This window comes from Octopus sinensis, linkage group LG2 (assembly GCF_006345805.1).
Source record: "Octopus sinensis linkage group LG2, ASM634580v1, whole genome shotgun sequence".
Taxonomy (NCBI): Eukaryota; Metazoa; Mollusca; class Cephalopoda; order Octopoda; family Octopodidae; genus Octopus; species Octopus sinensis.
Window position 1 is genome coordinate 43,628,503 of NC_042998.1, and position 18,112 is coordinate 43,646,614.

Consider the following 18,112-nt stretch of genomic DNA (forward strand, 5'->3'; position numbering starts at 1 on the left):
CTCTTTAGCTGACGTCTCAATAAAAAAAAATCGATTGTTGTGACATCTTAAAAGCACAGACATCTTTATGAGAGTAGTTGCCAAATAAAAATGATTATCCCAACTGCGTTAATGAGACTTGATTCTCAAGTAAAAATCTCACGAACAGCAAGTGTCCAACTATGCAGCAGCATCGGCCAACGCGTTACTCGGTTACAGCTGCAAGGATTAGGATATGGTAGTCTTAAAAATGACAACAGATCGTTATGAATGATACTACGAGAACGAGCCAGTCAAACTAGGACACAGAAAAACGAGTGTAAAATATGGATAGAGATAAGTTCCATGTCACAGAAAAATCTAATTGTGAAAAGTGAATGCTATCTCAGGTGGAGTAAAAAGAAATTTTCGAAACAGTGAAAAAGGAAGAACATGGCTATGTAGAAGAGGGAATCGAACATAAAAGAATAGCAGAACGGACAATAAATCATCCTGAGAAAAATATAGTAGAGTGAAAACAAGTGTTACTTTATGGAAGAAGAGGATATTACAGAGGAGGAAAGAGATTCACTTTAATGTTTAAATAAGATATGAATTAGTGAAGGAACGAGAGTATCAGATCTGAGAGGAATTGAAAGTGAAAAACTTGGTAAAGTAGTAAAGATGCTGGGCGAGGTTTTAATGAAAATTTGTTGAAAATATAACATATAAAGGACATCATATACTGCAAAGCTGGTGTTACTCAAGAAATTCTCAGGGTTAAATGTCAAGCAAAAAAAAGGTGGGCTGGGAGACAAAAGCCCAGAGTAGAAATGAAGATTTGAGAATCAAGTTGGACAGCTCAAAAGAACTAGAAGGATAAATTCAGTAAGTGAAAATACACAGGAATTACCTCCAAAACAGTACATTAGACGCAGAGGATTACAGGTATCTAAATGATAGATAGGACAGCAAATGAATTCAATGTCAGGAAAAAAATCTAGATATCATCAAAGAAAAACCAGTGTGAGCAGAAAAGGCTTTTCAGAAGCAATGAAAGGAAATGTTACCACCATCTGATCAAAGAGAATGGACATCAGGAGAATAGTATGCCAAATACAGAAATAGTAAGGAACCTTTGGTCAGATAATAATTGGAGTAAAGAAGTTTAAAATAACAGGGAAGCGAACTGGTTTACATAAAATCTAAAACAGAATGGGGAGAAAAAGCTAAAGTCAAGAAAATATGAACATTACCAAAGAGAAGATAAAAAGAGAAGCTTAAAATGCATCAAATGGTAAGACCGTTGGACCTGATGGTGCTGAGGAATTATTGCTTAAAACGTCTCGTAAGTATGCACAACTATTTACTGCTATATCTTAATGATTATATAGAAAATAGAACACCAGCGTAGCTGACAAAAAGGATATGCAGCGCTAATACAGAAGGACAAAAAAAAAAGAGAGAGTAAATCAGCAATTATTGGCCTACTACATACTTATCATTGCTCTGGAAATTACTAAATGGCCTCTTAGAAGATGAATCGTATAACTTCTTGGAGAAGAGGAATCTATGACAAGAGGAGCAAAATGGCAACCAGGGACATATAGCTAGTTGTTCTTCTACAACTTCTACACATCGTATTCTGCAAATACTAAATGTATTCTGCTTCACTGCAAGCTTTTGTTGGTTTCTAGGAAGAAGGCTTTGAGCATGTATCGCAATAAAGAATTGTTCAATTCAGCCTTGGGGATTGAACTTCTCAAGTTGTACTGCAGTTTTTCTTTGTCTATTTCTACTCTGTTCAATTTTTCTTCGTCTATTTCTGCCCAGTTCAATGTTTCTTTTCTTTTCTTCTTCTTTGTTTTTTGGTATTGGCCATATTGGAGCTTTACTTGTCTTGTTTTAGCATGATATTCTGTAGCTCATTTCTGTTTATTTTTTAACTTTCACAATTTCTTTTATTGTTTCTCCTCTCTCAACATAACTATCTGCCATTTCAACCTTTGTTTAATGTGTTATCTTCTCTAATAACAGAAAACAGATTTTGTTTACTTCGTGTTTTGAAGCTATTTTAATTTCCCGTTAGTCTTTACTTGATGCGTCTGTAGTCCTATCACGGATAGGCGTAAGTTGTTACCTCTGAGTATTTGTGGCAAATGTAATATGTCAGATTTTACGTTGTTCTACAGGTTGTCATCATTTTTATTTCTTTTTCAGACTTGTTTTGCTAATTTACTGAAGGTCCATTAGAAATTATCAAAATTAGGAATTATTACTTAGAGACTATCGTACTGCTGCTTGAGTTTTTGAATTTAATTCTGTTTTAAGTTTTAATACAATGCATCTATAATTTACCGTCCTTATCTTAACTTTCATTCATGTGTTGCAATCTCTAGTTCAGTGATTCGTAAGTAGTTGCAAGTGGTGTTTGATGAAAGGAGCGTCATGAATGAATCCCTTCTTTTTAAGTTCGCTTGGCGCAATTTTGAAATCGAAGTTGACAAATTTTATAGTGTAACCATGTATCTTATGTAGTAGTATTTTTAGTTGCATATCTTTTGCAGTGTACAATGGCTATATCCGAGTCGCAAGCCGCATGTGACATAACTCATCACTAGGTGGGTCACGCTACTAAAAAATTCAAGGTGATTTTTTCGTTGGACATGCCATTCAGAAAGTCCCGTGAACAGTTGTAGGTTTTACAATTTGTCATTTTTTTTTAAAATCCTGGAGATTCCTCTCAATGAATCAGTATGTTGTTGTCCACTTCCTTCAGTATTCCTTACTGCCTCTGCTAAATATTTTAACCAGAAGTTTTGAATTTTATTTTCTTCTCGCGCCATTTCTATTGTATTATTTTATTGAAGGTAAAATCAGACTTGAAACTCTCGTCATTTTTGTCGCTTACTGGTTTATTTCTTTATGGCAGTACTGAGTATTTTTCTCTCCGTTTCTTTGTAGTTTTTAACATAATTTTCAAAATCTACATTTCTCTTTAACCTTATATTGAATGATAGAGTTTATCATATTTTGCGGAAGGATATCGAACAGGCCGATGGTAGTATGCTTTGTTTTTCTGTCCGTTTCTTTGTGCATGTGGTGTCCAAATGTTAGTCAAAACGAACATTTTTGCAATATATGAAGTAAGGTGGCGAGTGGGCAGAATCCTTAGCACGCCGGAAAAAATGCTTAGTGATATTTCCGTCCATCTTCACGTTCTGAGTTCAAATTCTACCGAAGCTGATGTTGCCTTTCATCTTTTGGAGGACGGTAAAATAAGTACCAGTTGGACACTGGGGTCGATGTAATTGAGTAGCCCCTAACCCCGAAATTGCTGGCCTTCTGACAAAATTTGAAACCAATGTTTATATATTTGAAATAAGCAAAAATAAATTTAGCACACGGTACAGGCGCAAGGCTGTGTGGTTAAGACGCTTGCTTTGTAACTACGTGGTTTCGAGTTCAGTTCCACTGCACGGAAACTTGGGGTTTTAATAATGAAAGGGGTAGAGAGGCCCTATTAAAGAATTTGGAAACTAATGATTGGAAATGAAGAACCTCACATGAAACCTCTTTATTGCTAAGAGGAGTGGATATTAGGAGGTCTTTTACACTTTCTCCTCACTACCAAGCCAACAAACCCCTATTAAGGCAATAAATTGTGAAATATACACCCCCCTTTGTGTCATAGTGTTGTTCCCCTCTCACTATAGCACTTGAATGTACATTGTTTTTGATTAAGCTCTTTCTACAGCAAGAACCACTCGTAGAATCATGAAATATGTATGTGCCATAGATTCTAAATTATTTAAAATTATTTTAGATGTCCTTGATTGTAAAATTCATGTATTCAGCTGAAGAAAACGTTTTTTTTTTATAATGATAAAATGTACTCATTGATCAATTAAAAAATTCGTTAGAAACAGCTGTAATGAACTGACACCTGTCCATCAACTGTTTCTTCCAGTTTCCATCTACTAAATTCACTCACAGGACTTTGGTCGGCCTGAGGACACTTGATCACGCAGTGGGGATGAACCTGGAACCGTGTGGTTGGGAAGCTAGCTTCTTACCTCACAGCCACGCCTGCACCTATATAAGTAATGACTTTAAATTTGGGTATAAAGCAGGTAGTATACGTTTAAAGTAGGTTCTCTGTCTTCATTTACCTGATGTAATCAACAGTTTGGTTTTAAATGCCGCTGGATTTATTTTAGGAATTCCTTCGTGTCCGTAGTATATATAAGATATGAGAGAAAGCGAAAATGGAACTCACGAGATTCTTTATCTATCACTACAATCGTTTCGGCATGATCGCGCATCATTCGGTGAAGATATATCTCGTCAGGTGACTTATCAAAAGATATCTTGCTCTTTAACCTCCGTGTTAGTTTGATCATAATACATTTCGTTACTTGCCTGCAGCTGGTAGCGTAGTGGAAAGATTCTGAGAATGATTTAGAATGAGGAACAGTTCTCTTATAGGTAGTAAACCTACTTACAATTAATCATTCATGAAATGCGTATATAAGAATAAAAAATAAAATAAGTATACAATGAGCAGATTAATCGGACAAATCAAGTACCAGCCAGTCACCAGATATGAACACCTCTGGGGCATAATGGACAGGACACTTCATAAAAAGAACAAGAAAGCAAAGACAGATCTTTTGAGATTACTGCATGAAACTTGGCAAGAAATTCCGCAAGAGAATATTCATTTGATCAGTAAAACTCCTAATGGGGGCCCTTGCACTGAAAAATGCGAAGGGCATGTCTACTAAATATTAAATATTCACATTATAACAAATAATAATTCAAATGTATAATTTCAGATTTAAATAAATGTTAATAATTATAAGACTGTCTATTTACATCTGTCGTATCTGTGTATATATATATATATATATATATATAATATATATATATGTATGTATGTATGTATGTATGTATGTATGTATGTATGTATGTATGTATGTATGTATGTATGTATGTATGTATGTATGTATGTATGCATGGTCGGGTCGTCGGCGACTAAACCGGCAACCCCACCAAGCTTGCTTGGTGAGGAGGGTGTTTATTGGACATCCTGCGGGATGAAAAACAAAACCCGTCAAAGGGCGGAGGAACTCTTGAGAGTCAACGGCCATCCAATAAATGTCTTAAGGCTGTATCATGCGCGGGGACATAGAAATAATCGGACTGAATACCCGATCGCGCAGTTAAACCATTGGGAGTGAAGGACTCCTAGCCTTTGTTAAGGCATCCTTTTAGGAGAAGGTAACTCCGGTAACTGGGATAACTCCGACATAAAACCTGCGGCTCAGTGGTTACCGATGATGTTGACTTGTTCTTCTTTTCGGATTATAGCTGCTGTTGCTTCGTGAGTGGGGTTGACTCAGTGCACAGCCTTTCCTCACTTTAAAAACAAATCTTCTTGCACAGGCACTGCACAATAACAACATTGATTAAGCTTCGTGCAATAGCCATACTCGATAACGAGGGGGAAGCTACCATGTATGTATGTATGTATATATGTATGTATGTGCGCGCGTAACTTTACATTTGTACTTCCCATACCTTGTTGGTATGTTTATCTCCGGGAGGTTTGGTAGAGAGTAGGAGAGAATAAGTAGCAGATTTAACATATGTAAGGGGATGGGAATATGTGACTAACCCTTCAAGGCGGTGTTCCAGCATGGCTGTGATTCAATGATTGCAACAAGCAAAATAGTTAAAGATACTACCTTCAGAGTTACCTTTCAACACTTTCGTCATTTCTGTTTTAACGATTTATACTCGCTGTTAATTAATCGCTGTTATTAGATATATTTCGGAACAGTCTAGTAGCGTACTTTTATGAATTTCTGTTGTAGGATCATCAAATGGCTGGGGCTTTTCGATGGTCTTCTGTGGAAGATCTGAACAACGACAGCACAATTAAAAAGTTTGTAGTCTTTGACGGACCAGGCCGGGTGCGAGCTACTCGATTTCATATATGTGGATTCCCAGAAGCTATAGTCCGGAAACTTTGCTGGGGTAGTAACTTTCGTGTATATCTCAATGGCCTGCCACAACTCTCTAAAGAAAATCGACAACAACAGCTAAAACATCCGGCACTAGGTGGTTGTGGGGAAGAATCACCACATTGGATGGTCTATCCAACAAATTTTACACCTACGTGTCAGATTTGTTCTGTAACCTTTTGGTAGACGTTTACCACGACTAGCAACATACCGGGAACATTTTCTTGCTCTTTGAGCCGAGGAGTGGCAACGCTTATGAGGAAGGACACTATTGAAACCTATTGAACCCGTCTGGTTCGAACTGATAGCAGGAAAACTCAAGTGAATGGTTGTTTAATCGTAAGTCCTCTTCCAAAGCGCAAACCTATCATCAAAACTAAATCATCGTGACTAAATCATCTATTGTGGAGGCGCGTGGCTTAGAGGTTAAGGTGTCAGCACCATGATCGTAAGATTGTGGTTTCGATTCCTGGACCGGGAGACGCGTTGTGTTCTTGAGCAAAACACTTCATTTCACGTTGCTCCAGTCCACTCAGCTGGCAAAAATGAGTAACGCTGCGATGGACTGGCCTCCTGTCCAGCTGCGGAACACATACGCCATAGAAACCGGGAAACCGGGCCCATGAGCCTGGCTAGGCTTTAAAAGGGCGCATTTATTATTTTTATTTATTAAATCATCTATTAAAAAATCTTTTTTACAGTTACAGAGTATGTAATATGTGTATTTATTTTTTAAGAAGGTAAAGCGTTATTCTAGCTACATTTGACTATTAATTCTTGAAGGCGTGAAGTCTTTGTCAAAACTTGGAAGTAAATAACATAGATAAATTAACTTCATTAATATTTCAGTCAATAGATTCACTTTCTCAAGTAATTTGTTGGAATTTCATTTGAAATATGTTCACGTTTTTTAACTCCCAAATCAACCCAAACTGAACAGATCATCTTCACTTTCTCCCAGTAATAATTATAGCGTACCCCGGAGTATAATGCGTACTTTTTCAATTATTTCAGTCATTGGACTGCGGCAATAGTGGAACTGTCTCGCGGGGCTTCTCGAATTTATCGATCCCAGTATATATTTTGAACCTGGTACTTGTTTTCACGTTCTCTTTTACTGAATCGTTAGTTTACGGGTAAACAAACAAATTAACATCACTTGTCAAGTGTTGGTGGGCATCAAAGAACACACACACACACACACACACACACACACACACACACACACACACACACACACACACACACACACAGAGGTTCCGTCTATCAAATTGACTAACAATCCGGGACTATAGTAGAAAACATTTGCCCTAAGCATCGCATAGTGATATTAAACCCGAAACCACATGGTTGTAAAGTGACCTTCTTGAACACGCACCCATACCTGCATCATAAGTGTCGTTCTTTTATATATATACTTCAAAGGGTAGCGTATTGGATTTAAGCCGATGCTCTAAAGATCAAATAGAAATACTGACACACCCCGCATGGAAAATTGAAAAGCAGCATGCATGTTGTCTCAAAGTTTAAGAAAGAAATGTAGAAAATATATAGTACACTCTTCCTTATCTTGTTTTATTAATCATACTTCTGTGAAATAAATTCATGAATCATACATTCAAGCATTAGTAAGGTTTTTCTAGAACTCTAAGTTCGTTTTAAAAAGTCCGCGACGTACTTAAGATACACGTAGCAGTGAACTACTATTCAGTGCTTACGGTACACTACTGTTCAAATTCCGCCGAGGTCAACTTTGCCTTTCATCCTTTCGGGGTCGATAAATCAAGTACCAGTCACGTACTGGGGTCGATATAATCGACTTAATCCGTTTGTCTGGCCTTGTTTGTCCTCTCTGTGTTTAGCCCTTTGTGGGTAGTAAATAAATAGGTATACTACTTTTCCATGATGCACCTTTGAGAATTATTAATTGTAGGGTGTAATTTGGGAGAGGGTACGTTTATCTGGTTGTTATTTCTTGTAAACTGTCTACATTCAGACTCCGATGAGGAACTATCTATATGAAAGACATATATATATATATATATATATATATATATATATAATATATATATATATATAGATATATATATATATATACCCCACCACTTTTTTTTTTATCCCCGGAGCAATTTTGGCTACTACTTGAAATGCAAATCGCTTCGTGAATTCGGTTGATTGAAAATTACCGCCACATTAAGAACACGAGCGTCCAGGTATGAAGTAATACTTGTTTCTTAAGTATGAAAAGTTGTAGAACAAGAGATACAAGATCTTAGCAAGTCGAGGACATGATGCGTTTTCAAATTTCGGTTCATTAATATTTACTTTATATTGTTATATTTAGGGGTTGGTCATATTTTTGCCAATTAACCACACGCACTGTATACTTAGTCTTCACTCCAGCTTTAATATACTTCTTCTTAATTTAGTGTCCTTTGTTCGAAGTCTTTCGTCACACATCCTGTGACCTCTTCACCGACTCTCCATCCTACATGTCCCCTCCTTTTCTGTTTAGTCCATTATTATATTTTCTTTATTCATGCCCCTAATGCCATTGAGAAAGACATACCTTTGACGGTAATCCGTGTTATATTTTCTTCCTCGAACGATATGGTATTTGTGCCGGATTAGAAAATACACACGTTATTACTGTTGTGATGGTGTTAGTGGTTTAGCTCGAGATCAAGCAGAGTAATGATGAAATGCATGCCAGAAGTGACCACTCCATTTATTTAGGGACATGTAGGTCAATATCATCCAATATGTTTTTCCGTAATTTGAGGGAGATCTGCTAACTATTACTAACAGATCGAGTGACCACATAGAGGCCCTTAAGCCCCTTTCTAGACTCGAAACCACAAGTCGTTATTCTATTATATATATATTTTGGGAAGTTCTAAACTTTTAGAGAAAAAGAGTAAACGAGATGTGGTGAAATATATGCCTCTCCCAACGATTACAAGTGCCTGTAAGTATCGTGTAGTGAAATTTCGGCAGCGTCAGTAAGTACAACAGATAATGGTGGAGAAAGAGAGAGAGAGAGAGAGAGAGAGAGAGAGAGAGAGAGAGAGAGAGAGAGAGAGAGAGAGAGGGTGAGAGAGAGAGAAAGAAAGATAGCTTTGAATACTGAACAGTGAGTAATATTGCCGCGAATTGACGAACGCCGCCACCATCACCACCACTATCATCATCATCATCATCATCATCATCTTCATTATTACCACTGCCTACAATACCTTTATATAAGAACAATATCTCTCCTCCCCACATTCACTGCCACCACCGCCGCCACCACCCAGGCTTCATCGCAACAAGCACCTCACCCCCTTGATACGCTGTCACAACCATCTTCAGCAGTATTCGAAATTTACGAGAAGCTAGCAAATTTACGAGAAGCAATGGCAACACTAGTAGCAGCCGTAATGATATTGTCTGTGGTAGTGATGGCGTTGGGTATACACACGCACACACACACGCACACACACACACACGCACACACACACACATACACACACACACACACACATATATAAATGTATGTATGTATGTAGCTATCTACCTATATACATCTATATATATGTGTGTGTGTGTGTATATGAATATGTATATATATATATGTATACAGATAGATATGTGTATGTATATGTGTATATGTATATATGTATATATATATATATCTATATAAAATATAGATATTATATATATATTTATTATATATATATATATATGTATGTATGTATAAAGGGTAGCGTTCTCCATTTTTTTTTCTTTTATGTTTTTTTGTCCTCGTTTTGCTTTTCTTTTTAATTACTTTAGTGTTGAGATGCTGCTAGGTAAAAAAAGCGCCTCCCCCACCTCGATTCAACTGCTTCCCCCTCCGTCTTCCCTTCTTTCCTCCTCTTCCTCACACTCCTCCTCATTCTATTTTTCCTTTTCTTTTCCTTCTTCTTCTTCTTCTTCTTCTTCTTCCCGTTCGTCTTCTTATTTCATACTTGTATCTTCTCCCTCGTAGTCGTCGTCTTCTTCTTCCTTCTTCAATTCTTCTTCTTATTATTTTCCCATCAACAGCTGCAGCTATTCCTTTACTAAGTAGTTAGTAGTAGTAGTAGTACAAGCATTCACCCTGGTGCCGATGATGAAGACTCTCGACTAACCGCAACTCTCTAAGCAAAAGAGTAGCGGAGCACTCATGCATCACTGTACATATCGTGGACTTCGTTAATATCTTTCTTAAACATATGCTTGTCCGCTTCGGAAAGACAAGTAAGTCCAACATTCTCTCTAGGAATCTACTAAAGTCAATCTATTGTATATGTGTGTGTTTCTTTTGTCGTATATATATATTTATATACGTATATACATATTCATAAACATCGTTGATACTACTATTCTTATTGCGCGCGTGTATGTATAAATGTATATATATATATATAATATATATATATATATATATATATATATATATATATGTATATGTACATGTGTAAGTTTGTTTGCCTCTGTGTGTGTGTGTGTGTTTATTTATTTACCTGTATATGCACGTATGTACTCTGAAGTATTCTCATCTGTCGCTCTTTCTAACTATCTGTCTTTGTGTTCTGTTTAACTTCCTAACACAGTGCACACACTCACACATATATATATATGTACATACACATGCACACATGTGTGCACGCCAATAACACACACGTTCATCATATCATAACGAAGCACATTTGTGTTCTGAAACGAAGCTGACCGGCTTTTCCACTCGATTACCATTCTGAATGATATTCTACCTTCAAATTATTCGCCTTAATGTAGTTAGTTCTCCCATAACTCCTTACAAAATCCACGTACTTCCCGGATATACACCGCGTGTTGGGTCTTTCTCTCCTGTTTTATAACTATAAAAAAACCCACAGGGTATAACGTATATTTCAGTAACATAAACATCGCCGTAAAATGTAACTTTGTAACTTAAGAAACTATATAAACTGGATCTAAATATAATCTTCGACTTTCCTTTCCTTTTTGATTTGACCTGTTTGTTTATTTTCGTTAGTTTTCATGGAGTGGAGTTTATCTTTCTTCTCGTGCTCAGTAGGGACTGTGTTTTAATCAAAAGAAACAATATCAAACACTCAGGTACTTCCAGAAGTCAGTTTTATTAGTAGAATATCAGAATATATGATTTTTGTTCGTACGTGCCAGTTATAAGTAGATATTTATTTTATATCAATTTCATTTATTTTATATTAATTTGTTTTTTATTTTAATATATTTTATATTAATTTATTTTATATTAATTTATTTTATATTTATTTTATGAGCTTTAATAACTGTCGTATTTCACTAGATTCAAACATGTTTCTTGTATATAGATACCGTATTTTTGTATATGATCATACAGGAGCATGCTTGCTCAGATATATATATATGTATGTGAGTGCGTGCATATCTATCTGTCTGTCTGTCTGTCTGTCTATCTATCTATCTATCTATCTATCTATCTATCTATCTATCTATCTATCTGTCTGTCTGTCTGTCTGTCTGTCTGTCTGTCTGTCTGTCTGTCTGTCTGTCTGTCTGTCTGTCTGTCTGTCTGTCTGCACTCGTGTGTGTGTGTGTGTTTAGAGTTTAATGTTCGTATATATAAATATGTCACTAAAGACATGCTGCTACATGCATTGAAATGATACGATTTTAGCACGTGAATGCATGTGATCACAATTCTGCTTGCATGTAGTCGCTTCCGTGTCTATGACCGAACCACCAGTACCAAGTGTGAGCGTGATTTTAATAATAATAATAATAATAATAATAATAATAATAGTGATAATAATGTTGATTTCATTTATTTGCCACCGGGGTGAAAGATGAGGTGGAGGTGCTATACAAAATAGACATAAAGTGTGTGTGTGTGTGTGGAGGGCATGTATACAAGGTATACAATGAAAAAGAAGGGAAATATACATAGTATAACAAAGGTTAACAAAAAAAAGGTGCGGGGGAGGGCTAGTGGTGGATGATAATAATAATAATAAAAAGAATAATAATACTCTCTCTACGAAAATGTATGCATACACACACACACACACACACACACATATATATATATATATGTATGTATGAATGTATGAACATACAGAAAGAAACAATATTTTCTTATATATACACACATACACACCACACATATATATATATTTATGTATATATTTATGTAGGTGTGTGCGTGGTTGATTGCACTTTACAAGTCCAATCAAGTCCTTTGCGGTTTCGAATTCATATAATATTAATAGAGGCATACATGTATAATTACAAGACAGGATTAAGGCCAACTGACGCCCTAAGTATAAACCACCATGATGCCTCTCCTCCCCTCAGCCACCATCTCCTTTCGACCCTTCCATTATCTAACAGATAAGACATTTAAGGTATACTAATGTTAAATTTGAAATAATACGATTAATAACTGAGTTTAGTTTCCACCCCATCCCCAGTCCGATCCCTATAACTATATTGAATATAACCTGGTTATTAATTATATTTATTTAACGTTAAATTAAAACTGAGCAATATAAACAAGGTATTTACTCATCCTTGGGGGACAAGAAGAAAAAACAACGTTCATTCGTTTAATCTCCCTATATTTTATCATTTTCTAACATTATTTCTATTGTTAGTTAAATAAATAAACCATCATTATTATTATTAAAATGAAGAAGTCATTAGTAAATTTTCTCTATGTCTCATGGTACATTCGGCCCCGGAAATAAACTGTGAGGCATGCCTACTTCCTTCAGTCCCCAAAGCACGTGCTTATTATGCTGAATGGTTTAATCAGGGTCTGTATGTTTATGCACACACCCACAGAAATGTATATAAATGTACCTATCTCTATTTCTCTCTCTTTCTCTGTCTGTCTCACTCTCGCTCTCTCTCTCTCTCCTCACTATATATGTGTGTGTGTGTGTGTGAGACTCCCTCTTTCTATCTATCTGTCTATCTATCGATATTTCTCTCCGGCTGTAACTCTCTCTCTCTCTCTCTCTCTCTCTCACACACACACACGCATATATCGTCAGTAAGTATACAGATAAAGAAAGATATGACCGGTTTATGGGGTTGCCCGGGGTTTCCTGTCCATAAAGCGTTTCGCTCTATAGCGTTTCTTCACTCTAAACCCGTTATCCTATATATATGTATATATATATATAATGTGAAACTTGCGCTGTCATATATATATTTGAGTGTGTGTGTGTGTGTATACATGTATGTGTGCGTGAGTGTGTCTATGTATGTACACATGAGTGAGTGAATGAGTGCATGTGATATCATGAATGATAATATATAGTACATATACATAGATACCTCCACCTATATATATATATATATATAATTTATCCAGTGGAATCCCCCCTCTCGCGGTGAATATGATGAATCTATAAGCCTTTGGGTAATGACCATTTAAGTATGATTGCTTAGACTTCACTCCTTATGTATTTTTTCTGAGTTTAGTTATTTTTAATGTTATTGAGATGATCGTGATGATGATGATGATGGGAGCGGTGATGTTGTGGTACTATCGATGATGATGATAATGATGGTGACGATGATTAACTCTGACTGGGTGAAATTATGATCAAAGGCATTCTAGCCGTGGCAGTCCCGCTCAGTATGTCCAAAATGCTCTTTCCGTCCCATGCACTTTAGAATCCACATAAGGAAATTAGAAATTAGCAATTATTTCTAGCAGTTCAACAAACTATACATATATCTAAGTTACGTTTCAGTGTATGCTGGTGCGTACGCACATGTGGTGTGTGTACGTGAATTTGTGTGAGTGAACGGGTGTGTGTACGCATGTGCGCCCCGACTCTATATTCTTGGATCTGGCTGTAATGTTAAAACATATTCGCTAGCCAGCATAGCGCTGCACCTATTGGCACTGTGGCTAAAAAAACAAAACAAAAGGAAGCAAAACAAAAAATAACAAAAAACAGAGGAATTTACATGGCTTCTGTCTTAATTAAAGGTAATAGTTTCACTCGTCTTCACTGTCTACATTTCTCTGTAAAACACCATTGCACGTCACTCCCCCCCGCCCGTTTGATTTCATCCCACTGTACCCAGACAGTAAACTAACTAATGATGTCTACAACAACTTTGTGTCTATAGTCAACCCTATGCCACATGCCTGCACGAAATACAAACACACGTCGCTTCTCCGCCTCTACTTTCAATACTTAAATTTCATTCTCGCTTAAAAAAAAAAAAATGATACACAAAACATCAATGTTTATATCACTGCATGTGTGTGTGTGTGTGTGTGTGTTCTAAGTTTGTATGTATATATATGTATAGATGTATTTTTGTATGTGTGTGTTATATGTTTGGATGTATACTATGTATGTGTGTATGTATATATGTACGTATTTTTAAATGTATGTATTCTTTTACTTGTTTCAGTCATTTGACTGTGGCCATGCTGGAGCACCGCCTTTTTTAGTTGAGCAAATCAACCCCTTACATTCTTTGACGTAAACACACCAGCATCGATTATCAAGCGATGTTGGGGGGGGGACAAACACAGACACACAAACATATACATACACACACATACTATATATATATATATATATATATATATATATATATATATATATGTGCATATATACGACGGGCTTCTTTCTGTTTCCGCCTACCAAATCTACCCACAAAGCTTTGGTCGGCCCGAGGCTATAGTGGAAAAACACTTGCCCAAGGTGCCACGCAGTGGGACTGAACCCGGAACCATGTGGTTGGTATGTAATCTACTTTACCACACAGCCACTCCTACGCCTCTGTATGTATTCTATGTATGTATACATGTGTGTGTATGTAGTTTTGTATGCGGTGGACTCTATGGCTGTATGCATTGTCTGTATGTCTGTATTTTTTGAATGTATCCATTCTACATAGTCTTCATTTTTGCATGTATGTTCTCATGTATGCATGTATGCATCTATGTGTGTATGTCTATGTGTGTGTGTGTGTGTGTGTGTGTGCATATATGTATATTTCATGCATGTATATGTAACGAAAGTTACATCTACTATATATTTCCGTGCGTGCGTGCATGTGCATGTGCGTGTGTGTGTGTATATATAAATACTAACATGTGTGTGTGTGTTTGTGTGTGTGTGCCCATGCGCGTGTGTGTACGTGCGTGCGTGTGTATACATAAATGCTTATGTGTCTGTGCGTGAGAGTAGTGCATGCGTGAGTATGTCTGTGTGTTGGTGTGCGTGTGTTAGTGATGAGAAACTCAAATTTGCGACTCGCAAAGACTCAACGTTGAATAGATACTGTTATTCACCTCTATCTAATGGCATTGAGTCTGTCTGTCTATCTGTCTATCTATCTATCTGTCTATCTATCTATCTGTCTATCTATCTATCTATCTATCTATCTATCTATCTATCTATCTATCTATCTATCTGTCTATCTATCTATCTATCTATCTATCTATCTATCTATCTATCTATCTATCTATCTCACTATCTATCTATCTCACTATCTATCTATCTCACTATCTATCTATCTATCTATCTATCTATCTATCTATCTATCTATCTATCTCACTATCCTATCTATCTATCTATCTATCTATCTATCTATCTATCTATCTATCTATCTATGAATTAATATATATATATGTATATATATATATATACTATATATATATATATATATTCTATATATATATAAATATTATTATATATATAATATATTATATATATATAATACATATATGTGGGGGTGTGTACGTATATGATTATGTATGTGTTTATATCTGCATATATGATGCACATATATATGGTTAAGTATGCATGTATGTATGTATGTATGTATGTATGTATGTATGTATGTATGTATGTGTGTATGTATTCCCAACTGATTACTTACGTGTCTACATATTGTTTCTTGCCACGTGTGACAACTGATCAGGCAACAGTGAGACATTTTTGTCGTCATAACACGCGAACACGCGCACCCACATAATCATACATGTAGACATACACAACAAATTCAAATGAAACCTATAGGTACCAGTGTGTGTATGTATATATATATATCTTATATATATAATATATATTTTATTTGACCTACTATAAATAATGCATTATATATATTTATATACTGTATATACTAGTCAATTCAAAACACACACACACGCACTCATATTATATATATATATATATATATATATATATATATATATATATATATATTTATATAGAGATATATATACATGGATATGTACATACATATACATATAATGAACACATGCACACACAGTTATGTATATAAATATTTGTGTGTATATCTACATGTATTAATATACGTATGCCTTATGTATGCTTATATATATATACTACGTATAGCACACACACACACAAACACACTCACATATATATATATATATGTATGTATGTATGTATGTATGTATGTATGTATGTATGTATGTATGTATGTATGCATGTGTGTGTTGTTGCGTTTGTGTGTGCATGCTTGCTGCCACTGGCGACTTTCATAAAATAGACATAAAGCATATTCTTGCTTGAAAAATATTTCAGTTCATCTACACTACTATCCCATTTGTTTTGTTAGACCTACTACAAAACAGACGGGATTGATATCTGTTATGATATATATATATATATATATTATATATATAAAAAGAAAAAAAACTGAAATTTTTTGCCACCTAAACTATAAGCCCCTCTAAACTCCGTCACTATCCCTTCTGGTTCAACTTTACTTTTTTCTCATCCGTAAATACCAGTAAACTAATTTGGATAGAAATTCAATTGGTACTGAGAATTACTTCCGCGCATTGTCATAAAAAAAAAAAATCAATATTAACAGCCACAACCGAAAAGGTTTACAGAGTGCTTTTCAACGATTCACTGTAACTTTCTTTGTCTATTTTTCCTTCTTTCATTTTATTCTTTCATCATTCTTTCATTGATTCTTTCTATCTTTCCGTCGTTTTTTTTTCTCTTTCTCACTTTCTGTCTTTCATTCTGTCATTCTTATATGTTTACTCCTTAACAAAGAACTTTCTCTCTCTCTCTGTCTCTCTATCACACTGTCTCTCTCTCTCACTACCTCCCTCCGTCTCCCCTCCCCCCTCTCTCTCTCTCTCTCTCTCTCTATATATATATATATATATATACATATACACAAACATATATATTTGTGGTAGAACAATAATGATTTTTTTACTATAGGTATTAGACCACAAACAAAATTCGTTAGCTGCTGAGGGTGTGGCGAAGTTTCATTGAATCAACTTGAGTACTGACATGTTACTTATATTATCGATCCTCGGAGTACTGGAAATACACTGTCAATAGTGTCGTTATTTGAACATGCAAGATAAAGGCACAAGACTAAATGCTAAAACATATTCAGTCTGGCGCTCTACCAGTTTTCTACTTAACTGTCTCCATACTTCCTGTATGTGTGTATACAAAAGCGTGTATGTGTAAGTGTATATCTGTATATGTATATATATATATGCACACACACACGCACACATACACACACACACACATACATACATACACACACACACACACATATACACATATGCGTGCGTGTATTTAAGTGTGTGTATTATGATAAAAAGAATTCAATTTCAGTAAACCAATATACTTTATAGCATGTACTGAGTTCTCTTTTCATCTTTCTTTTCGTACAATGCAATGTTCAAATGCACCGTGTGTGTGTGTGTGTGTGTGTGTGTGTGTGTGTGTGTGTTGTGTGTGTTTGTGTGTGTGTGTGTGTGGTGTGTGTGTGTGTGTGTGTGTGTGTACGTGCGCGTGTGTACGCATGTAGTTATACGTGTTTCTAGAAACACATGTCTGTAATTAAGTATAACAGACCCAATATACTTCTAATACATAAGAAGGATGATGAGGAGAGTCTATGATACTGATATTTCTAAGCAAGACACGAGTAAAAGGCGAAGTCAAACTCAGTTGAAATCGAACTCACAACTTGAAGGGAACTATCAAATTCATTTTGCATTTTGTCAGACGCTCTGTCGTCTCCACCGTCTTAAATAATAATGGTTTCAAATTTTGGCAGAAGAC

General features: G+C 35.8%; 1 protein-coding gene across 5 annotated transcripts in view; it reads left to right on the forward strand.

Moving 5' to 3' along the window:
- Positions 1–10,005: 10,005 nt before the first annotated feature.
- LOC115232160 (innexin unc-9) overlaps positions 10,006–18,112 on the forward strand; it is a 200,913-nt gene continuing 192,806 nt past the window's right edge. For 2 of the 5 annotated variants that reach the window (XM_036512776.1, XM_036512771.1), the window contains exon 1: positions 10,022–10,250. Coding sequence is in view for 1 of the 5 variants with exons in the window: in XM_036512788.1 (XP_036368681.1) it covers positions 10,226–10,250 (25 nt within the window). In the remaining 4 variants the exon portion in view is untranslated. Of the gene's footprint in view, positions 10,251–13,767; positions 14,005–18,112 lie in introns of those variants that run through there. The other 3 variants (XM_036512788.1, XM_029802005.2, XM_036512780.1) reach the window with 3 other exon arrangements.